At 44.1% G+C, this 24,109-nt stretch overlaps 2 protein-coding genes across 2 annotated transcripts in view; one reads left to right on the top strand and one right to left on the bottom strand.

Annotated features, from left to right (window-relative positions):
* Positions 1-3,378, top strand: part of tbx21 (T-box transcription factor 21) — a 22,793-nt gene extending 19,415 nt beyond the window's left edge. Inside the window, exons 3-6 of the mRNA XM_083933073.1 lie at positions 27-148; positions 824-982; positions 2,109-2,170; positions 2,432-3,378. Of these exons, the coding sequence (XP_083789199.1) occupies positions 27-148; positions 824-982; positions 2,109-2,170; positions 2,432-3,251 (1,163 nt within the window). The 3' untranslated portion in view covers positions 3,252-3,378. The remainder of the gene's footprint in view (positions 1-26; positions 149-823; positions 983-2,108; positions 2,171-2,431) is intronic.
* Positions 3,379-11,157: 7,779 nt separating this feature from the next.
* On the bottom strand, positions 11,158-23,286 carry osbpl7 (oxysterol binding protein-like 7; the record flags this gene model as incomplete). Its single annotated transcript, XM_083933116.1, has 22 exons — positions 11,158-11,266; positions 12,247-12,369; positions 12,479-12,605; positions 12,825-12,975; positions 13,085-13,229; positions 13,759-13,837; positions 13,982-14,045; positions 15,869-16,006; positions 16,685-16,821; positions 16,900-17,046; positions 17,644-17,809; positions 17,916-18,022; positions 18,133-18,283; positions 18,930-18,953; positions 19,182-19,271; positions 19,359-19,477; positions 20,292-20,418; positions 20,501-20,653; positions 20,737-20,850; positions 21,508-21,561; positions 21,649-21,792; positions 23,143-23,286. The coding sequence occupies 22 exons, from the start codon at positions 23,284-23,286 to the stop codon at positions 11,158-11,160; spliced, it is 2,613 nt and encodes an 870-aa protein (XP_083789242.1).
* Between the last annotated feature and the right edge of the window lie 823 nt (positions 23,287-24,109).

Here is a 24,109-nt window from a genome sequence, read left to right as displayed (position 1 = left end):
CTGACGGTGTGCGTTTGTCCTCACAGGGAACAGGATGTACATGCACCCCGACTCTCCCAACACAGGCGCTCACTGGATGAGACAAGAAGTGTCTTTCAGCAAACTCAAGCTCACCAACAACAAGGGCAGCACCAATAACGTGGCCCAGGTACCGTTTCCTGCTTCCTGTTCTCCGTTCTACTGCCTTTTGTCTCTCCTCTAATAATTCTGCAGAGCTTCTGAAACCACTGACTGTAATCATCTCATCTCATCTTCATCCGCTTATCCGGGGTCGGGTCGTGGGTGCAGCAGCTTTAGCAGGGGACCCCAAACTTCCCTTTCCCGGGCCACATTAACCAGCTCTAACTGGGGGATCCTGAGGCGTTCCCAGGCCAGTGTGGAGATCTAATCTCTCCACCTGGTCCTGGGTCTTCCCCGAGGCCTCCTCCCAGCTGGACGTGCCTGGAACACCTCCCTAGGGAGGCGCCCAGGGTTCATCCTTACCAGATGATCCTGAACCACCTCAACTGGCTCCTTTCAACACAAAGGAGCAGCGGCTCTACTCCGAGTTCCTCACGGATGCTGAACTTCTCCCCCTCTCTCTAAGGGAGACTCCAGCCCCCCTCCTGAGGAAACACATTTCAGACGCTTGTACCCGCGACCGCGTTCTTTTCAAATTTACACAGATAAATTACAGTGTTCATTTTCCGCATCATGTTTCTGATGCCAAATCAAAATGAAACACATTATTGGTGTCACAGAAAACTGCCCTCAGATGCACATAATGCATCTGCAACCTCCCCGGTTTGAATCCAAGTTCACATTACCTGTTTGTCTTCTCCAGATGATCGTGCTCCAGTCGCTCCACAAGTACCAGCCTCGTCTTCACATCGTGGAGGTCAAGGAGGACGGCTCTGAGGACGCCTTCCTGTCGTCCAAAGCTCAGACCTTTATCTTCCCGGAGACTCAGTTCATCGCCGTCACCGCTTATCAGAACGCAGATGTAAGTCGCACCGATGACGGGAAAAGTAGTTTTGAATGAGTACCGTTTCAAGTTATGGTCAACCCCTCAGCTCAGTTTTGGTTTTTAAAGCAACTTAGATGTGGAAACGCCTGAGAAGAAATTAGAATTTTTGTATCTTTGATTTATTTATAGGTATAACGTGTAACATTTCTGCTTTAAAATATGTTAAAAACAACTCGACCTGTTATATATTTAGCTGAGTTGTTTGTCCCAAATGTTTCCAGCAATGTTCAAACCGGGAAAAGTGACGTCATATCCCCTTTGTGCATGCATGCAGAAGCTCCGTAAATTTACATTTTATCCAGTTTTGAGCCAAATTTCTACGACACACTCTTGAGATCTTGATCTTTGGTCTTATCAGATGATCTTATCAGGGAAACAAGCTGAGCAAAGGTTCCCCTCCAGGACGTCTTTCATCCACGGACGAAACGGATTTTTACAGTGAAACTGCTTTTGTTAAAAACCTACAGAGCGATGAACACTGAAGGAGTCCTAACTGAGAAGCTTTAACTAACTCACTGTCCCGCGCGGCTTCGCTACGTCACCAAACTGTGTCTTTTCTTATTGTTTTGATTGAGAGGCAGATAATTACACATCGCCTGTTTAAATTTTACACATATTCATTGTAAGAACTACTAATTATAACTGTACTATACTGAGGATTTCATAACACCATAACAACATCTTATATATGTATCCTACTGTATATACATACTATATACATATATACTATATATTTAAGTTCAACCAGGAGTCACCTCACCTCAGCTGACCTGAGGACTGCAGCTCCCCAGTATGTGCTGTATATAGTTCCCCAAATACATTGTGTGTGTGTGTGTGTGTGTGTGTGTGTGTGTGTGTGTGTGTGTGCGTGTGTGTGTGTGTGCGTGTGTATGTGTGTGTGTGTGCGTGTGTGTGTGCCCACTCTAAACGTGGACTTTCCAACCAGAAGAAAAGAAAGCGCATGTGCTCCTCATTAGTTATTAATCGGTGACCTCCTCTCTCTCTCTCTCTGCGCTCTTGTTTCTCCTGCGTGGTTGCTCTTCTCCTTCTCTCTTTCCGATGCCTACATTCTCTCATTGCCCTCCTCCGATTCCTTACACAGATCACTCAGCTGAAAATAGACCACAACCCCTTCGCTAAAGGTTTCCGAGACAATTACGACACGTAAGTAATTTTTCTTTTGTAAAGAAACAAAACAAACTCATCACGAACAGTGTGACTGGATTATCGCTGGTGCTTAAAATGCCTGTTAATATTGGAGTAGATGCAATTACTGCGCTGCTCGAGCATGCTGCAGCGACAGGGTGTGAGGGGCTGTGAGATGTTTGATAGATAGTTTGAGGTTTGGGGCAGGAAATAACACCTTCTTCTTTTTTCTCTCTTCTCACAATCTCTTCTCCTCCCCTCCTCCTCCCTCCTGCCTAGGCTGTACGCTCCTCCTGACTCTGATCGCCTCACCCCCTCCCCTACAGAGAGCCAGCAGCTGTTGCCAGGGAGCTGCTACCCTCAGGGCTACCTATCTGAGCCGTACATGAGCCCCCTGCCCCAGAGCCGCTTCTACGGCCGCGAGCCTATCGCTATGAGCCAGCAGCACAAAGACCCCAACTCCAGCCCTGGTCCTCACAGCCGCTGGTACCTGCCGCCTCAGCAGGGTGTGGCCCCAAATCGGCTTGACTTCACTTCCTCCTATGAGGGGGATTTCTCCGGAAACGGTTTCTACAAGCCCTTCCCCTTGCAGACGTCCGCTCACCATGCCCTCAGCTACTACCCAGACCATCCGTTTGCATCTACTAGCGTGTCTGTATCCGGAGCCACCTCAGCGGGCTGGACCACCAGCCGGCCCACCCCTCAGTACCTCAGCCACCCGAGTAAGCCCGGCCCCAGCCTGGGCTGGTTCAGACCCATATCGTCCTCTCCTTCCTCCTCGTCTTCATCTACGTCACCTGGTAACCCCAGGCTGCACCAGCCCTCACTCCTGGAGCCCCTGCAGCCGGCCCTGCTGCAGGACAAGCCCAAAGACACTGTGGAGGTGGTGGTAGAGGACCCCTGGCTCGAGCCTCCCTCTGTGAAATCGGCGGCCTCGGCCGACTCGGGCCTGTTTGAGGGCGGCATGGGGGACAACAAGAAGAGGAGGGTGTCGCCGTACACGTCCAGCACTGAAAACTCCCCACCTCCGCGCAGTGGAGAGGTCTGCGAGAAGGACAGCAACAGTGATGCAGACTACTATGGCTTTTACACCCACTGAGGACCTCACACATTCGCCACAGTCTCTCCCAGCGTCTCCCCCACACCGCCCGCCCTCATGAACATTGGTCTGTCCAGTCAGGTCATGATAAAGGGCTGGAACAGTCTGTTTCTGACGCAGAACGTGCAGCCTCGTGTACTGTCACATCACAGCGTGGGCAGCCTCTCTATGAAGTCCCCTCTCAGAGTGTCAAATGATTACAGGAGCAACTTTTTTCCAAGGTTACTGTCTAAGTTAGTGGTGAACAGAAGTGGATGTGACTGGGGAACTGCCCTGGAGTCACATAAACACCACGCAGACAAACAAACCTGTGACTTAACCCTTTGAAACATCTGGAGAAAAATGATCTGCATATCTGCTTTGCTGACAGACGCCTGCAGGGATTGTCTGTTCTTTCTGCATCAAACACTCTCTCTGTCTCTTTGGCTCCGTCTTGTCTCCGTCTGTCTCTTCCTTCTCACCCTCAACCTTTCACACATACTCTCACAATATGCTCACGGTCATTTCCCCCTGATGATTCTGAGCAGAAATTACATTTCAAACACAGTCTTCTTCTCTCCAAAACCCGGCCCAATAGGTTTAGTGCAGCGCCCACCAGTGGCGACAGAGGAGCGTTGCAGTCTGACGGTGCAGAGGGTCAGAGTCAACTGATGTCAGGAGGTTAAGACGGTTTAGCGAGCACATGTTCGGAAGCACGGACGCTAAGCTTATTCATCCCACTCTGTGTGTGTGTGTGTGAGTTAAGTAAATCAGTGACAGCAGAAATAGCAAGTCCTTATAGCTGGAGACGACCCAACATATCTCACAGGTGCAAAAGAAAAGCTGAGAAGTTCCTGTGAATCTCAAGCTGGGATAGAAATTTACATTTTATAAAAACACACTGTCCATCTGGGAGTCTGCAGGGTATAGAAGAGTCATCAAATCTCTGTTGGTTGTTATGTTAGCGCTGTAATGTCATTAAATCCCTGCACTTTACGTCTGAAACACAGAGACAGCTCACATCTAAATGATGGTTTAAGATGGTAAAATCTCACCTCAGTACTCACAGTTTAAGCATCTGGACCTTTATTTTGATCTCAGCTACACGCCTGAAACGTGACCTCATCTTGCACAGTTGTGACGCTGTTGTAGAGACTAAATATATATATACATATAAACACCAGGCAAAACACTCAAAACTGCCTCTGTGTGAGTTCCCACAGTCTCCAGAACCACATTTAGCCCAAACAGACTTTTCATCAACTGGTTTGGAGCGAATGAACAAGGCTACAGTTTGGTCTGAAGTTGGTTGGTTACACATGGCTGTAATCCACCAGTGAACAGAGTAGAAGAAGGAGAGGATGCTAACTGGAAACAAAACAACAGGCCCTCGCCATCTAACCGTATACAAGAGAAAAGAAAGAGAGGTCTTTTAAAGGTAACATGTCTCAACTGAGCAAGTTTGAATTGTGTTGTGATGTTTAATGATGTCGGGAGAGAAAGACGCCCTTTTGATAATATTCAGAAAGAAAACACAAAAGGCAGAAATAGCTAATTACGTTACGTGAGAACTACTTGACAAAGGAAAGAACAACTAGACGCACATCTAGAAAGACGTAGGGTCTGGTTCGATGAGTGATAGACTTTCCACACGTATGCAATTCAAAATACCACTGCACGCAATCGGATAGTACCACGACCGACTACGACCAATCAGATCAATGAACAAGGTGACGGCTTTGACGCAGCAGCACTGTTGTCGTCCCGTTACGCCCGCCCATAACACAAAGTACGATTTGATTGGTGATCTGTGATTTTCTGACATAGTTCAGCTCCAGAGGCAGCTTCAGAGCAAACTGAGATTTGCTAGAGCTACGTCTGGATTTCCTGGGTAAAACAAAACACCTCAAATAAGCGTAAAAAAGGTGTTTCCATTCCTTTTCTAATGCCTTATTGCTCACAATGGAAACACAGCTAGCGTCCATCTCTGTCTTTTATTGCGTTGGGCCAATCCCCGCCAATCCCTGCACATCTTAGCAGCAGGCTTAGACAAGGACACACACACACGCACACAAACACACACACACACACACACATAAAGCCTGCGATCAATACCAGCATCAATAACGACATAACTGGAAAACAGTATCGGCAGAGGAACGTGTGACAGCTTAAAACACACAAACTGACACGAAACACTGCAGCATTCAGGTGAGACGACATTCAATCAGAGACTTTATCTCAAACAACACGTTCATCTTCTTTGCTGTAAAGTAGCAGCTGAGCAGAAGTGGGTCATTCACACCGGCTGCATGCACCTGTAGGTAAACAGACGAGGCACTGTCACCCCCAGACCCACGATAAACAGGAAGCACAAAGTGACCAGACAGACACTCTGAATTTCCCCCTCTAGTCTTCGGGCCTATCACGGGGGGTGACACTGGCTGACAAGAGTCCCCGGCTCTGCAGCCCGGTGACAGAGATGAAGAGTGAGGCTGCAGTCGGTGCTGATCAGAGATCTGCTCCTCAGTCCTCACCAGGTGTGCTAATGGCCTCAGACAACACTGGAGGCGACAGGCAGACAGGCACTCGCTCGGTGCAGAGCAGGGTTACATTAGTCTTTTCTCATAGGAGAGTGGAGTAAAAAAAATGAATCTGAACTCTGTAAATGCCTAAAATCAGTTCATGAAAACTGCAGCAGCTTTCTGTACTGCAGATACTTTTTAACCTCTATCTACGTCAGTGAGAAGAACACCCACACAGCTAAACATTATACTATTTAAAGGAATAGATTTACATTTTTAAATTGATCCCACTCTCATTTCGTCCTCCACTGGAACACAATGGGACCATGGATTAGTGAAGAGGGAAGACAAATCATTTTATTTAACCTGTTTGAATTGAGTCATGATTACAATATGAAAACAATATGTCAATTTAAGGCCCCGTTTACACGTATACGGTTATTTTAAAAAACAAAGACATTTCCCTGCGTTGTGTCGCAAACAGAGAATTCGCCTCTGAAAACGTTTCCTTATAAAACTCCTGCCAGAGTGGAGAGTTTGAACATCCCTGGTTGCATGTTTGCATGTAAACAGTTTCCTGCAGCCGACGTCACAGGAAGCGGCAGAACTTACACCTGTGTAACCTTGACTGCATATATAACTAACATAGTGCGAACCACAGTGTTTCTGGAAACAGACAGCTGTGCATGATGCTATTTTTGAAAACAGAGACGGCGACAGTCCGTTTATAAAAATGGCCGGCCACGTGTAAACGTAGCCTAGAAGACAAATGTGCAAGTCAAGAGAGAAACAGTGAAAATACGTAATTAGAAATGTTACTCACCCCAAAGCCAGGTTGACAGTTCACTGTAGCAGTTTCACACAAAACTAAGCAGGACTACGACAAACTGACACTTTCTTGACTTATCTTAGAAAATCCTCTTCTATATGGACAAACATCAAATGTGTAATTCAAGGCACAATTCAAACAGGTAAAAAAATAATAATAATCCAACATATGGTCAGAGTCTGTGTTCTCCTGCTCAGTATCCTCTTAATACGACACATTAAGGACACATTTCCCTATAGGTCAATATTCTCTCTTTATATGACGTTGATCTCCACCGTGGCTGGATTTGACCATTCAAACTGCATTTTAAAACATCCGCCACCCTTTTTACCAAGATGTTGCTCTATATCAAGAGACGACAAACTCAACAGAAGGCTAGAGAGGCCCTTGGGAACATGTAGGGATGCCCCCATATATTAGCTTAACTTAGCTTAGCATAAAGACTTGAAGCAGGGGGAAACAGCTAACCTAGCTTATCAAGAAGGGCACATCACCCTTCATAAAAGTGCACAATTTCACTTTAACACTTGTACAGGTTAAACAAGCTATCAAGTGCTTTGGCAAAAGTCAGGCTAGTTGTTTCTTCCTGTTTCCAGTCTTTATGCTAAGCTAAGCTAACTGTCACATGGCTCTAGCAGGAGCGTACCGATGTTCCCCGCTTTGTATGTGACCGGGTCTGTTATTGTTTTCTACAATCAGTGCTGAATTCCCCTGCAAATAGGCCTATGTAGACCCTAACACTACCCCCTAACCCTGACCCTGACCCTAACCCCTAACTGCTAAATGCTGAATTAAATCCATGAAGGCATGGGCCTTGCCACCGGGGAACATAGAACCCGGGGAACATAGGGATGACTCTGCTCTAGCTTCATATTTACACTGGTATCAATCTTCACTTTCATTAGTAAGTGTATTTCCCAAAATGTCAAGCTACTCCTTCTCAGCAGTCATGCCTGACCAGAATAGGTGCCACCAAACATTTTATATGTAAATGATGAGAAACACCACTGAGACACCGAGGTCATGTCGCCTGATTTCTTAAGAGAGTCCGGGGGGTTTTAGGGAGCGGGGGGGAGTTACATATGTGGGTATTTTACAGGCTGGTTCCAGTATTTTTGACACAATGCAGGTTATCTAAATTTGACAAGTCAGAAAAAAATTAATAAAAGAGGAGTTTCCCTCCTGGCAGCGTGGAGAAGACTTTGTTTGTGTGTGTGTTGCAGGGTTGGACTGTCTTTAATAGGCTGTTTCTATATATTTATAAAGTCCTGACCCTGTTTGCCTCATTGAGGTTTCACATGTCGACACAAAACTCAAGCTATTTTCTGAGCTGTTCTATAAACATTGTATAAAAACTGGGACTACAGCACAGAAGGGGGGTCTTAATGATGTGGATGCAAAAACAGTCAGTTCAGTCCTTCACCTGGGCATTTAGATAACAAAGTTAAATGGTAATGATGTGTTAATTATATGCTGAAAACAGAATGGATGCTTTGTATGTTGTAACATTTCCAAAAAAAAGATGTACTATTTAATGTTTATGTTGACGTCTGTCAGAGGGCAATTCTTGTTTCAAGTGCAATTAATAGGACGTGAATTAGTTTGGAGTTAACGATGGCGTTGGGAAATACAATGACAGCAAAGTTTCATGTGCTGCGGTTGGTTTCGGGTTCACTTCTGCACCTACACGAGTGCGAGAGCTCACGCCAGACAGCAGCTTTTTTCAGACGCCTCAGGAACGACACCTGCTGGGTAAAATCAGCGATTACAATGAGCCAACCCCTGACGTTTTAACCTCTAATACCTCCATTTCCCATGAGTCTGTGTTTCCCTTGAACACACGTTCCCCTCGGTACGAGAACAAGACTGTGTGGGAAGTGTATTTCCAGAGATTTTACTGTATTATATGAAACAGAGGAGTGAAGAAGGGAGACCAGACAAGGTCGAGCATGTTATTTTTGTGTGTGTGTGTGTGTGTGTGTGTGTGTGTGTGATCCATGTGCACTGTTTATATATGGAGGGAGCAATAATCCTCCTTTGACTCTTTCCTTAAGAGCTTATAAATTGCAAAAATTAAATATGAAGATTTCTGAATGGGTTATTTATTAAAAAGGTGGCATAATCGTGTATTGTATCGTTGTTTTTTTTATTCATGAAATTAAAGCTTACACATCAAGAACCTCGGCTGTTTCCATGAGTTCCTTTTTATTCGATGACGGTGGAGAGAACGAAGCGGCTTTTTCAAAACGCTGCAACGACATAATATAATTTTCAAACATTGTCTCACTTACCATGCGTGTACATTTCCCTGCAGCCAAGTGCAGTTGTGATAAATAAACCAATACCACTGAAAAATATAAGCACAGTTGTGTTGTCGACACTTTAATGTACTGTAACAATACAGTGTGTACATGTTTCCAACCAGCTGGATATGCTTTTCGCTATCAATGACATAAAAATACACTTTAATATCGTCTCTCCTCTTTAAATATGTGTATATACTGAAAGTTATTCTTTTTTTTTAACAGTAAATGACAAAAATATCAAATAAATGCAGATGTTGCACCACCGTATGACATACGTGGGCACTGACCAAAGTATTTAAACAGATACTGTCTCAAAGTTTATCATTAGCTCTTTTAAAACTGGTGAAAACGATCCTGTTCAGCATCGTACTCAGCTCTCAGTCACGTGAGAAGATGGAGTACTTCATATGCAATACGTCAGCACCTCTAGACAGGTAGTAAATATAATGTAGCTATGGTCGGATTACCCTGGAAGGAAGCTATTTACCTCCTGTTTGTAATAATCTGGTCAAACACAAATTTATTGAGGCGTTTGCACCATGCATCCTCCACAACACAAGGTAACACTGCAGCACCTGCCCCGAACCTGGGATAACGTGTTTGTTTGGACACTCACAGGCAAGTGAGTGCACCACAGCATCGACTCATTATCGCCTTTTCAGTTGATATGGCGAGCTTGTTAGCAAACAGTTGCAACATTGTTCGCCTCGCTCTGTCCTGGCAGCTCCACCTTCAGCATCCTTCTCCTGATATACCAGCGTCTCTCCTCTGCACGTCCGAACCGTCTTAATCTCACCTCTCTTGCTTCCTCTCCAAACCTGAGCTTCCCCCTGATCTACTCATTCCTCACCGTGGCCATCCTCGTCAGTCCTGACTAAAATGTTAGCTTCTTCAATCTGCCGCATCCTGCTTCGCCTCCTGTCCGTCAGCGCCGTCGCCTCCAAACCATAAGACATAGCTGGTCTCACTGCCATCTCTTTCACTCTTACTGGTTACCCTTCTGTTGCAAATCCCTCCTGGCACTCTTCTCCACCCGCTCCACCCTCCCTGCACTCTCTACTTCACCTCTCTTGCACTTTGATCAGTTGACCCCAGGTATCTAAACTCACCAACCTTTGCCACCTCTCACTCCTCGGCTGTTATAATTTCCCACAGTGCAAGGCGGCACCTTCAAAACGTTCATTTCACTATCATCTATGACAAAGATGCACATTCTTTCTGGCTATCCGATGATATATTCAGTCCTTTTTTTTTGCTCTTGAAGGAAGTATCTGTCTCTTCAGCTCCTAAATGCTCTACTATGCTCACCAGCTAGTGTCTAACTGTGTCTGTCTGCTGTTTGCTGCTGAGCAGATAGCGTAGAGTGGCTTTTTGACGACACTATGAGAGCGCTGAGAGTTAACCACAACAGTAAAGTTATGTAAAGCAGAGGAGAGCTGCAGATTCAGGGGATAATTACTCAATATCATTGATAATTCATTCAATGATCTTATCGTTATCATGCGTGCATATTCCCAAACAAATGTGCAATAAATCAAATTATCACTAACCAGCCGGCCCCCTTGTCTGGGACTAGCTGTTGATCGCTTTGCTCAGTTGGTATCCAGCCGACCGCAGCATTGACTTCCTTACGTTCATACAGTCAAACAATTGTACTCATCATAGGGAGGAGGACATGGTTGGATTACATGTTTACATTAAGTACGCTGTAACATTGCCACTGGCCTCCATGCTGTGCTAAATGTGTTTTCCTGAGTGTTTGTGATTTTAAATGACACACGACAAATCAGGAAAAAAAAACACAGAGAGGCAAACTATTGCCTAACCTGCATATACGCGCTAACTTTGGTGAAAAGGCTAATGCTAACCATAGAAACATGTTATTTTGACGTTAACATTAATAGTTTTCATTTTCATCTCAAGTCATTTGTTCATGCAGAGTGTCTTTTCTGCAACACAAAGTGACATTTTCAGAAATATAAACATTCACTGTATATGTGTTGATTGAAGTAGTCTAAAAAAAGAAAAAAAAATCAATATTCATTAGAAAAGTTCTTTGTTTCTTCACCTGTGCCGGTGCCGAGGGTTCCCGTGAGCCAGTCACGGGCGTACAGAGGGGACGAGAAGAGACCAGCAGCACCGTCTCCACTCTGCACGTGTCTCAGAGCGGTTCATACATGCTGTCCAAAAATCCACACCTGATATTGTTCAATCCCTTCCTCATTTGTTGTTTCTGTCTGTCGTTGCTCGTCGTCGCCGTCGTCTCATCACCAAAGAGTTATGTTTGCAATATTAGCAAAACCTGGAGTTTCTCTGAGCTTCCAGTACGTCCCGTTTGTCAACCACACGTCGCGTCCGCAGGAATCTTTGGCTTTCCTAAAGAAGGAGAAAATGATTATTTACAAACTTTGATATTAATTAATTGATGACTCTAAAATTGCCCGTAGGTGTGAATGGTTGTCTGTCTGTCTCTCTGTTCGTCTCTTTGTGTCCTGTGATAGACTGGCGTCCTGTCCAGGGTGAACCCCGCCTCAGGCCCGATGTCAGCTGGGATCGGCTCAAGCCCCCCGTGACCCGGACAGGGACAAGGGGTTGAAGATGAATGAATGAACTTTGATATTATTTAAAGACTAAAATGATACATAAATTGCGTCTGCTACAGCACCACGGACAACACCATGGATTTAGCAATTCACGGTTAGACTGCTGATGTTTCAGAGCCATGGTCGGGGCCGTAGATTGTAACTGTGACGAACCTCAGACAGATAAAAGCTCAATGAATCAGGAAGACTAGACTAGAAACACATTAAAACAAACAATTCCTCTGCTCTGCGCCTCTCTTTGGTACTCAGGGATGGAGAGAGGGTCAACTACGGTATGTAACCAGTAAGTATAATTCCAGCCCATAGAGCTGAACGTTCGACTAAAGCAGAAAGACATTCATTCATCTTCAACCGTTTGTCCTTATATCGGGGTCGCGGGGGGGCTGGAGCCGATCCCAGCTGACATCGGGCGTGAGGCGGGGTCCACCCTAGACAGGACGCCAGTCTATCACAGGACACATAGAGACGAACAGAGACAGACAACCATTCACACCTACGGGTGATTTAGAGTCATCAATGAACCGAACACCTGCACGTCTTTGGACTGTGAGAGGAAACCGGAGAACCCGGAGAAAACCCACGCAGACACGCAAACACAGAAGGGACCCAGCCAGGATTTGAACCAGGAACCCTCCCGCTGTAAGGCAACAGTGCTAACCACCACCCAACCCCAGCAGAAAGACAGTCAATAAATAGTGGATATTGTTTGTGATTCTCCTTCTATGACCAGGACTATAAAAGAGATTAACTTACTTGAAAAAACGTGGAACATGTTCCTCCCCTCTTTTGGAGAGCTCTTTCCTCCACTCCCTCTGAAAGTCCTCGATTTCATCTTTCTTTTTGTCCGCTTCATCCACCTCTCCGTTCTCCAGCAACCTATTTAAAGAAGAGAGTCACTTAACATTGAATACACAGTCCATGTACAGACACTTTATTAAATGTAGAACTTTGTTCATTTTGCACCATCGTCTCCATCTCCACTCACCTTTGGTCTGGGCGCAGGCGGCTGTCTGTAGGAGGCAGCAGAGGCTTCAGGTCTGGGGTGAGCTCATTGAGCTCCATGGCGAAGGTGGAGAAGCCATAGTACAGCAGGGAATCCTTTGGCTGCGGATCTGTGCGGGTGACGGAAGCATCTCAGGTGAGCTGCTGCGCAAACGTGAGGCCTGGATTTACTCTGATTAGCAGTTTGGGCAACAGGGAGCGCTTGATCATTCTACGTCACGTCCCTTTAAACCCCTTTAACCTCTAAAGCAGAATCTCAACAACACATGAAAAACTTAAAGGCCAGGACGTTGATAAGCACGTCCTAAGTCTTGTTTGCGTAGACTCACTTGGCTTCCAAACACATTTTGGAGTGGGCAGAGTGTCGCAGAAGATGCCTTCATGCCACAGGCCTCCAAAGCGGTGAATGACGCTGCCACTTTGGTCCAGCACCGTGCCCTGCACCTCGTTCTTGTTCATCTCCGAACCCCAATAACGAGACTGTGACAAAATACAAGCTCGTCAGCCAGAATCTTAAAACACACTGTTGTGTAACTGAACACATACAAAAAGAAAAGCACTGAGTGGTGCAGGAAGTCTTTTCATTCACCTTGACGAAGGTAATCTTACACGTGCAGACGTTGCTCTTGAGGTTGCGGATGGTGACTTCTCCGTAATGCTCCAGATAGCGCTGCTGACTGAGGACGTTATGGATGCAGGTCACTACTTTGTTCCACTCATAGTGGTCTCCATACCTGCACAAAACACCAAAATGAAGCAGGTTATCCAGCAAAAATGGCAAAATGAGTTTCTTAAATGTGAATGTTTCTCTGATTATCTTTAGGTTTTGGACTGTTGGGTGGACAAACGGAGCTATTTCAAGACTTCACAATGGGTTTTTGGAAATTAGGGTCGACTTTCTCCCATTTTTTAGCTGAAAAAGTAATCTACGGACAAATCAACAATGAGAATAATCATTAGTTGAGCAGTAACCTAACTGATAAGGGGTAAATAACGATGTAGCGTCCTCGTCAACTGACGAATAAAAGCAAAAATGCCAAAGAAAAATCATACATTTAAGGTAGAATTTAGTTAATCCTTCTAATAAAACACAATTCTTTTGGGATGTTTTCTTCTGTGCAATGCAATATAAACATGACTGTTGACTGTGTTTTTGTTCATCCTGTCTGCTGTTCCTGAGACAGAAGTCAGCGTTTGTAAAAATAGGATTTCCTCTTACGTGTAAAGGTTAGTGTCGTGCCAGGTGTACGGTCGACTGTTTACCTCGGAAGAGTGACATTCACCATTCCTGTGGGCAGAATCTCCAGGGACTTCCCCCAGAATTTATTTTTCCATCGCTGGTCTGTTCAGGAATATAAATAAACCAGTGTCGTTGAGGGTATATACGGAAGTGGCAGCTTTTCCAATGCATGCCCAAAGCAAATTTAGAGGATAAAAACACATGTGATCGACTGAATGATGTGGTTTGATTAAAGAAGAGTCTCACCTTGCCAAAAGGAGAAGTTCTCTGATTCGGCGTGGCAGGCAGAGATGGGAGGATGGTGGCAGACCTGGTGAAGTATGGAAAGAAGAACCTCAGCTTCCATAACGTCTGTCTGGTTTACTCAAAACGATAAAACAGATACTTCCAGTCTTTATGAGCGCGGAGGAAATGCTGACGAGATTGAAAGCTGCCGACACTTGCCAGCTTTTAATGTGCATTAAGCTTTTAATCTTTGAACCAGTTGAGGTGGTTCGGGCATCTAGTAAGGATGCCCCCAGGGCGCCTCCCTAGGGAGGTGTTACAGGCACGTCCAGCTGGGAGGAGGCCTCGGGGAAGACCCAGGACCAGGTGGAGAGATTAGATCTCCACACTGGCCTGGGAACGCCTCAGGATCCCCCAGTTAGAGCTGGTTAATGTGGCCCGGGAAAGGGAAGTTTGGGGTCCCCTGCTAAAGCTGCTGCCCCCGCGACCCGACCCCAGATAAGAGGCTGAAGATGAGATGAGATGAGATGAGATGAGATCTTTGAACCAGGATTATACTTTCTGCAGCCGCACATTAGGGACTGTGTGCTGTAAAGTTCCTCATCCCAGGGAGTAAATGTAGTGTGTACTTCACTGCGTACATATAGCGTGTACATGTAGCGAGTACATGTAGCGTGTACATGTAGCGTGTACATGTAGCGAGTACATGTAGCGTGTGCATGTAGCGTGTGCATGTAGCGTGTACATGTAGTGTGTACTTGACTGCGCTGTATTTGACTGTGCGAGGAGGTCCGTCATTACCTCTACAATTCATCTTTAAAACAATATGAAGACAAACAAATGTGAAGCCGGTCATAACCAACGATCTACTGCCCCGGTGTGGAACGCATACTCTGAGAGGAATAGAATAAACAGATCCACTCGACGTCTGCGGTGTCCGCAGGTGTCCACGTGTGCACCTGCGGACACCACAGGCGTCGAGTGGATCCGTTTTGGAGTATAACTGATGCTTTAGAGAGCGTTACATGTTAAATAGTCTTTGTTTTAGGTGCCTTTCTAATAAAAGAGTATTGCAGCAGATCAGAGTCATTTGCACATTCTTCTTCTTCTTTGTCAAAGCCTACATTTCCCACAATGCAACACAAACACTGGTTTTGGTTCCACCTGTGTTAGACTGTCAATATACCTGCCATAGAAAACATATATAGGACATATAATTGCTCATGTTAATGAGTCATACTGTATTGATTTACTTTATTTTACTTCATTATTTTACCTTTATTTTATCAGGATATTCCCACTGAGCTTTATTTAATAACCTTATTATATCGTTATATAAGTTATTCAAGCTTTTAGACATTTGTTTGACATGAAAGTCAGATTTAGCTTCACTCAGAATTATGTGTCAGTGTAACTTGTTGAGGTTTATTCTATAATTCATCTAGAAACACAAGTATTAAATATACAGCTGGTCACTTAAATATCAACGTGCCGAACTGAAATCATATGTTTCTCAGGAGCTAAAGTGTCGTTCAAGAGATGAATTGCTTCGTTGAGGACTGACATTCAATCATCTTTCCCTTAATTGCTATCACTTCAGAATTAATGACTCAGATTCATTTTTTGATAACATGATCAGTTACCATGATTGCATTAAAGCAATAAATCACTCCGCGTTGACTCGTGCAGCTCTGTGCGGCTGAGCTGTTCAATTACACAAATGGGTTATCCATCTTAATTTACCAAGAGGGGATTAGGTAGTAAGTCCCCATTGTCTTAAAAGAAGGTCAGTGTAATCATCTTTGGTCCCTTGTGGTACATTAGTACATTAATGTGCAAAAGCTGCAATTTATCCATTTTAAAATTCCATCTAACAAACAATAAATTGTGCAAAAGAAGTTTTTTTACCTGCTCACAGATGAGGCGGAAGCCCCGGTCGTCTCTGATGCACTCGTAGGTCTCCCCCAGCAACGGGTTGAAGGGCTTGTAGCGGTTCCTGAACGTCGCAGTAGAGTAACCAGAGATAGCGAAGGCAGCAATGTAAACCTGGAATATAGAAAAGCTCACTGACTGCATATAACATGCTTCTTATTGTCTAATCCCCCTCTGAACCCAAAAACTCACCCGCAGATTTTTATTAAAGAAAAAATGACACCACTTTTCACATCCAGAAACTGTAAAACCAGACTTTTTCCACGGTATTTGAATGCATCATGTGAGTCACGAACACTTCTGTCAGGAAAAGTAACCAAATCTAAGCTTCAAATAGAGGCAGTTTATCAAAACTGTTTACAAAAATAAACCGTTTGCACCAATTAGATGCTGTAAAAAACATCAAATTTCTGTTGGGACGTAGAAAAAAGAAGGAGGGACCATGCGCGGACATTTCAAACAATGGCGGTGAAAGGTTCACGTTGGTGTGATGTGGAGGTGGAGTGTTTACTGCAGATTTGGTCGATGAAAAGATTCAAAAACAGTTGACAAGACGCACAAAAACTCTGAGGTCTATGGAAAGATTTGGAAACAAAGCCACGCATCGCCATGACGTCATCAATGCGTGTGACGTGTTACGGCGTGATGACGTATAGGCAGCAAGAAGCATTCTCCGAGGCCCAGGTAGTGTGAGTACAAACGGGCCTGGAGGGGGGGACAAGGACCCTAATGCACGGGGCACGGGACGGAGGGACAGTGTGAGTGCGCCCTAAGACGTCTGAACAGTCTCACCATCCTCTGGTAGGGGTCCGCCGTGTTGTTGGCCGTATCCAGCAGCTCGCTGTACTCCAGCTCCTCACACAGCCTCTGCAGCAGGTTAACAGGCTCGTTGAGAGGAGCAGGCATGGACACTCGAGCCAAGTCTTTCCCTGAGGAGGAACAGCACAGCATCAGAAAACTAGATCAGAAATAATGCCTATGTAACTGCAGAGTGGTGTGTGACTTACCTATATTATTGTAGAGGATCGCCATGAGGCCCACGTGGCTGTTGTCCGGGCAGTGAGCCGGCAGTTTAGTTCTCCGGCCGGTGCTCTTTGGAACAACGCTGTTAGGACTCCTGGAAATGCTGGCCCGGTACTTCCGGGTGGCCGATGCTGCGATGACAGTGATGGAAAGAATATTAAGGTGTTTGCTATTTCTATGAAGGTAGCCTAACAACAAGGAGAATAGTCTGCAGCCGGGCTCGCAGCTCTGACGTTGTTTTGCAGTGAAAGGTCACTTTTTCTGTTTGTGTACTGACAAAACTCATTCAAACAACAGATCCTTCTTTCAGTGACATGTTGTGCCTCTATATCTTATATTCAGGAGGAAGAAAGAGGGGAAAATAATAAACACAGAACCAAAAGACTTGAACTATTTCACCTGTTAAAAATGAAAATACTGCCCACTGCCTAACGATTTACCGATTAGTCGTTAAGTATTAAAATAATCATCAACTATTTTGACAATCGATTGTTAAATGAGTCCTTTATTAACAAAAAAAAGTAATATTTCTCTGATTCCAGCTTCTTGAATGTGAATATTTTCTGGTTTCTTTCCTCCTCTGTGACAGTAAACTGAATATCTTTGAGTTGCGGACACTGATTCATATTTCCTGCCTTTTATAAACCAAACAACTCATCGATTAACAGAGAAAATAACAGACAATGAAAGTTAGTTGCAGCCCTTAACAAAGGTACTCATGCACCCACCGTGTCCTTCCTCCGGCTCAGAGTTGGTGGTGCTTCCATCACTCAGTCCGGATTCATCAGACACCTCAGAGGAACTTCCACAAAGGATGTCGCTGGCGTCAAAATACTCGGCAGCAGAATCCGCTACAGAAGGAGGCCTGTGGGATGAACGCCTCACGACTGCGGGCTGTTAACGCAGGAAGAGAAAGAGGAACGAAGGAAACCAACCATCAAAACCCACAAGGGAATATGTCCCAGACAATCCAGATGACAGGTGACAGTGTGAATCTTACCTCAGCTAATGTGTTGGACTGGTGGATGTTGTTAGTTCCCCAGACTTCCTGCAGCTTCTGCCTCTCCTGGGACAGAGTTTCATGCACCGTCTTCAGAGAAGCAAGCACTGAGGAGGAAGAGAAGGGAAGTCTTTGATTTTGCTCATCTACCTCTACTACCACCTTGTCAGAACCCCGTCTACCTGTGTGTGTACACGCATGTGTCAGTTTTTCTGACCTCGTTGTGACATGGCGCAGATGTCCTGCTGTATCTTCTTGCCCTCGGGCGATGTGGCAGCAGGAGAGGACAGCTGGGAGTAGACGTAGTCAGGGATAGAGGGCACTGATGCACCGAGGTGAGGCGAGCTGACCAGGTGACTGGACGACAGCTACGGAGTGAACAGAGGAGGATGGAAGACGGTTGATTCAATGGTTCATTTAACAATTCTCCCTTGTTATCCGCCAATTTGGGTGGAAAGCATGGACGAGTTAAGAGAACTGAACGCAGTGTTTGAGGCGGAGCCCCATTCATTCCTATGAAAGCCAAAAACGTTCAACTTGGAACATCATGTAAATGTTTATGGCTCAAAACCTGGACCTCTAGTACCACAGCAGTGCAGGTTTTCTGTCCCACCAGCTACTTAATTGATGTCCTGTTTGTTTGGTAAGGACGTGTCTGTTGCAATAACCCCTAAGAGCTGGCAGGACGGAGAACCAACAGCACTCTGGTTTCTAAAGAACAGGAGTGAAAACTACAGATCTAGCATCTAAACAAAATGCAGGTTTACTTGATTGATCTATTCATTTACTCACTCTACAGTTCAAATGTTCAAAATAACATCTATGCTCTGTTCAAATGTATATCTTTGGGATGTTGAATGAAACATCTACAACAAGACAAAAACAAAACACATTTTAAACTGAGAACATCTTTCATGTCGTTATTCATGCAGCCACAAATCATTTCCAGGATGCTACACAGTGTGTAAATGTAGAACATAATGAATCAAGTTGTCTTGCCCATTGCCAACTCACCGATTTAGTAATCCCACGAATAGGCTTTGGATTAGAGAAAAGCCCCAAAATGTTACAGGAGGGTTGAGATGTCAAATATTTAAACCCACTATGCTCTAAGAAATACCAGTAATACGACTTCAGTTATGGCTTCAAATCAACTTAAAACCGTATTAAATTATATCAAATCAATGCACAAATCAATGTGAAACAAGGTCGGCCATATCTTTTGGTTCAAATGCTAACAGAGAGGAAGTTACAGACCATTCTTACCATTCCCAGGGCCTCCACTCTGGATAATGTGCGGGAGTGGCCCCACATCTTCCCTGACCTCGGCTTCTTCGGCTTCTCAAGCGAAATGTTCTGGACCAAAATATTAGAATAAATAACTGTATTGTCCCAGTGATGCTGGTCGTAGAGGAGCTGCTGCTTAACTGAACAGCGGTGTACCTGTATGCTGATGATACGCTTCAGGTCTCCGTTAGCGATAGCCTGGCCCGTCTCCAACATCTGCAGCCTCTGGATTAAACGGTTCAGCTCAGAAAGGTCCATATGGCAACGGTTCAGCTCTGGAAGAACACATGAGACGTATTGTTTGTTTGTTTGGTTTTTTTTAGATTCTGTAACTTATGATGAAAAGGGAAGGTTAGCCAGGAAAAACTGTTGTGGATACTTTTACATATTATCATGAATTAGTGCATTTCAAGAGCTTTGGTACGACTATTGTTAATCTGCCAACCTGTTCACCTGTAAACCCCCCTCTCCCTGTTGTCTGTTCTGCCTGATTCATTCATCCTTTATCTGACTCTGAGGTCTGTCACTGTACGGCCCCGACCATGGCTCTGAAATATCAGCAGTAGGGACATTGGTCATTCACGGGGCGGTTCGCTAGCCGTGGGTGAATAAAACATCCGGCCCCTTAGAAATCTAAACAGATCGCCCACTTTTAACACATATTTCTTAATCGAGAGGAAGAAAAACAGAAATTAAGTGCACAGTTCCACAAGCGGTTGCAATATCCCGGATACGTGCGCTGCCATGTTGTAGTTCTGCAACCAGAGTCTGCGCAGTATTGATCAGTGACCAATTGCGAGAAGGTTATGTCAATCATGACCTTTCATCCTGTTTTTATAGCATCAAATAACTAATTAAAACCAAGAGTTCAACAAAAACAAACACTAGATAAAAACTACCTACATAGACAGAAACCATCTTTGTGAAACATTTATTTGAGTACTTTGACTTTTTAGTTTGTCCCATGTCCCATCCGCTAACATGGAGGGGGCAGGACTTATATATATAGATATCGATACTGCAGCCAGCCACCAGGGGGCGACCATGCCGTCCATCTTTATATACAGTCTATGATCTCGGCATTTGTACCTTGAACGCAGGTTTCTGGGTCGTGACTTTGCTGCAGCCAGGCTGACACTTTACTGTTGACAGCGGTGTTAGCCGAGGGCGGCACCCCCAGAGGCGCTCCCGTTGAATCCACCGCACACGCAGAGCTCTGGTGACGTGAATACAGAGTCACAGTCAGAGGACAGCCTGAGTCACTTTTTTTTTTACTTTATTCCTTATTTAATAATCACCAGATCTCCATTTCTCTGAGCTTGTCCAGCTGCGGCGCCGTGGGACAAAGTCTGGAAGAAGCCGCCGTGAACGAGAGCCGCCTCGTTCTTCTTGTACAGGCGGTGGGCTTGGAGCTTAGTTACCCAAATGTAGAAGAGCTCGTGGCTCTTCGCCTTGGAGAGACAAGAAAAGTCATCTGTTAGCCTTTTAAATGTGTGGGCGCATTGTTCATTTGTTTGAAAAGAAGTGTGTTTACCTTCATGTGATACAGAATGTCTCCTGCGTCCAAGTCAATCCGATTAGACTTCTTGTTTATGGACATGACGGCGTGGCTCACGTCTAAAGAGCCCTGAAATCTTCCTCTGGAGACCTTTAGTGGAAAAAGGTGTTAAACGTCTTTTTTCTGCACTTACATACTTTCATCAATTAAGCCACTGAGACAGTTTTTTTCATGTAACAACTATTAACGGAGAAATCCAGGAGAGTCGCTAACAGCCGGACGTGGCTAACAGTGATTAGCTCGGGGCAGCACGGTGAAGGCATTCAAAGGTCTTTTTTAATCACTAATCCTGCTGAAAATAACAGCAAACCTCTGCAGCAGCATGAGAAGAGTCCCTACACACACAACAAAGCACCAATGGGCTCCTTCCTTTGGGATTGACTTTGGTAATCCACTGTAATGGACTTTACTATGACAGGAGCTGGTACAGGGGCCAGTAGGTAAGTCTTTAAAACACTCTTTTAATAAACTCTGGGTTTACTAACTACGCTGATGACGCTTTGTTTTGTGTGTAGGGACTCTTCTCATGCTGCTGCAGAGGTTTGCTCTTATTTTCAGCAGCATTAGTGGTTAAAAAAGACCTTTGAATGCCTTCACCGTACTGCCCCAAGCTAATCACTGGTAGCCACGTCCGGCTGTTGATGTATGTAAGTGCCGAAAAAGACCATGGGATGATTTTGCGCAGGAATTACACTTTAAAGTCTAGCCGGTGAAAAACTGCTGTTATAAAACTTAATGTTCACTTACGTCTTGTTGATTTTTGGAGTAACGCAAGTTCCCTGCTTCCAAGACGAAGTACCGCTGAAAAAAAGACATCAAACATCATCTTTTTTAAATAAAAAACTCAAATGTTGACACACACTATGACAGCGTGGACGGGCTCCTCACCTTGTGCCAACCCTTCAGTGGCCACTTCCTCCTCTTGAGTAGATATCCTTCGCAGATCCCCGGGGTGGTCACATCGTGGAGGTTGTCACCTCCTGGCTGCATTTCCACCTGAAGGTCGTCAATCACTTCCCAGTCTTTAATAATCTGTGATTTGGAAAACACAGCTGCAAAGATTAATCCATTCGCCGTCAACTATTAAGTGAATTGGTTTGACAGTCGATGAATCACGTTGAGTAAAGTAAAAGTTCTCTGATTCCAGCTTCTTAAATGTGAATATGTTCTGGTTCCTTCCTCCTCTGTGACAATAAACTGAATTTCTTTGAGTTGTGGTCAACAGAAAACATTTGAGGACGACGTCTCGGGCTTTGGGAAACAGTTTTTACCATCTGACACGTTATAAACCAAACAGTTGATATATTGATCGAGAAATAAATAAGTCATAGAGTCTACTCTGTAAAGTGTCCTGAGATTACTTTTGTTATGATTTGGCACTTTAAATAAAGTTGAATTGAATTGAATTGAACCCATACAGGCCAGGCTTTGTTATTAGCATGATGACACGATATAAAGTTGGTGTTTTGGTTTTACTGTGGCATCTTTACACATAAATAAATGCCAAGTCATTGTGTCTTCATGCAAAATAACGACTTTAAATCCAAATTTTTGGAAAAAACTAAGGTTGAATATATATAATCTTTATTAAAAGCTCTATCTTTAAAGAATAAAATACACCTACGGGGCGTTTTGAGGGGTACAGAATGAAAGTATTGCTTTTCTATAAAAATTAATATTTAAAAAAAATGTTTGACGGGGTTTGACGATGACTTCCTGCCACGTTGTGTTTCTGTGGTAGCAGCCAATAGCGTTGGGCGTTGTTGTTGCTACAGAAACAAGGAATCATTTTGAGTTAAGAGCGAGCGAATCGATTACGCAGGACTCAAAGAAAGACTTCAGTTGACAGGGTTCGTGCACCTTTTCTGAGGTCAAATTCAAGCACTTTCAAGGTCCATTTTCAAGCTTTTCCAGCACCTCACAGTTGTGGTAAACTACATATTTCTATCAGTACATATTGGAAATGATTATTTCACCTTTTATTTCCATTAAAATCACGTTAAAAGAGATGGTATTATGTTATAAAGACCAGAAATGTTCCCTAATACCAGAAGGAATTTAGTTATATTTAAATTCTACAGCTATTTGTTGTGAATGTGGATACAATTTCAATCATTTTCAAGCACTTTATCCAAAATTCAAGTACTTTTTCAACAAATACAGCTGTAAAATGAGTCGTTACCCTGTATGATTCATCGCTGACATGGAGCCGGTTGGACACTTGACACACAACCTGGCAACCTGGAACTATTTGTGTTGCTGCGACTACAATCCTGAGACACTAGATGGCTGCATGTGTGTTCTGCGTATTCGACCTTTAACTGAAGCAACGACTTGCAACGTCGCTTCTAAGAAGAAGCAGAATATCGTTTGTACATCCACCCGTGATGAACTGTGACTCGCCTGTCTGGAGGACGACAGAGTGCTGCTGCTCCGAGAGTGAGACGGCTTCCACGTCGGCGAAGACTTCTCCAGGCCGCTCGCCAGCGACTGGCTGCGGTTGAGTGAAGACCCGTATGAATCCATTTCAGCGCGCAGACCTCAGACTCCCCTCCCTGCTGTGATTGGCTGGTGGAGGAGAGATTATGTTATTATCACATACACTGAGAGCTACAGATGCTTTTTTCATGAATGGAAAGAGAAAAATGTGAAGTTTTCTGAGGCAGAGCCGCAAATCTGGATTATTTAATACTAACAGAGATTTCTGTTTATTTTTTATTTGACTCAATCGTGTTTTTTTGTCCAGGGAATATCAATGAATATCATTTTTTATATTTGCTTTTATCCGTTTTTACAAGTTAACTCTTCATTTCTTTTATTTCATTGAATTTGAGTGCTTTTTATTTCATTATTTTATTATTATTTTGAATTGTTTTGTCTAAAAAGTGTCCGAAAACTGAAAAAAATGCTCATTTTAAGGTGACGTCTTCAGGGTGCTTCTTCTTGTTTTTTCATCTGCTAATGAAAATCATGTTTTCTCTAAAAAGCTCCAGATTATCTGCAATGTAAGAGCAGGAAATGTAAAATAAAAAAATGGTAAAACAACTGGCAGCAGAGTTTAGGGGTGGATAATGTGAATTTACAGCAAATAAACATGTTAAATTACAGTATATTTAATGTAATTTAACTGATTTTGGGCTTAAAATCTGCTGTTTTTTGTTATTTTCACTGTTTATTACATGTAATTCTGTGATGTTTTAATGTAATTCCACGCTATCCGCCTGCAAACTTTGAATAATAATAGTAATCAATGGACAATTTGATTGTTTTATCACCAAAAATATTAAATTTACATTGTTGAATTGAGTCACATTTGTGGAGCTGGAGTCTTTTTTTATTATTAAAGCTC

Source organism: Echiichthys vipera (genome assembly GCF_963691815.1).
Source record: "Echiichthys vipera genome assembly, chromosome: 18".
NCBI lineage: Eukaryota > Metazoa > Chordata > Actinopteri > Perciformes > Trachinidae > Echiichthys > Echiichthys vipera.
Note: the sequence above shows the minus strand (reverse complement) of the source record. Positions and strands in the feature narration are given on the sequence as shown.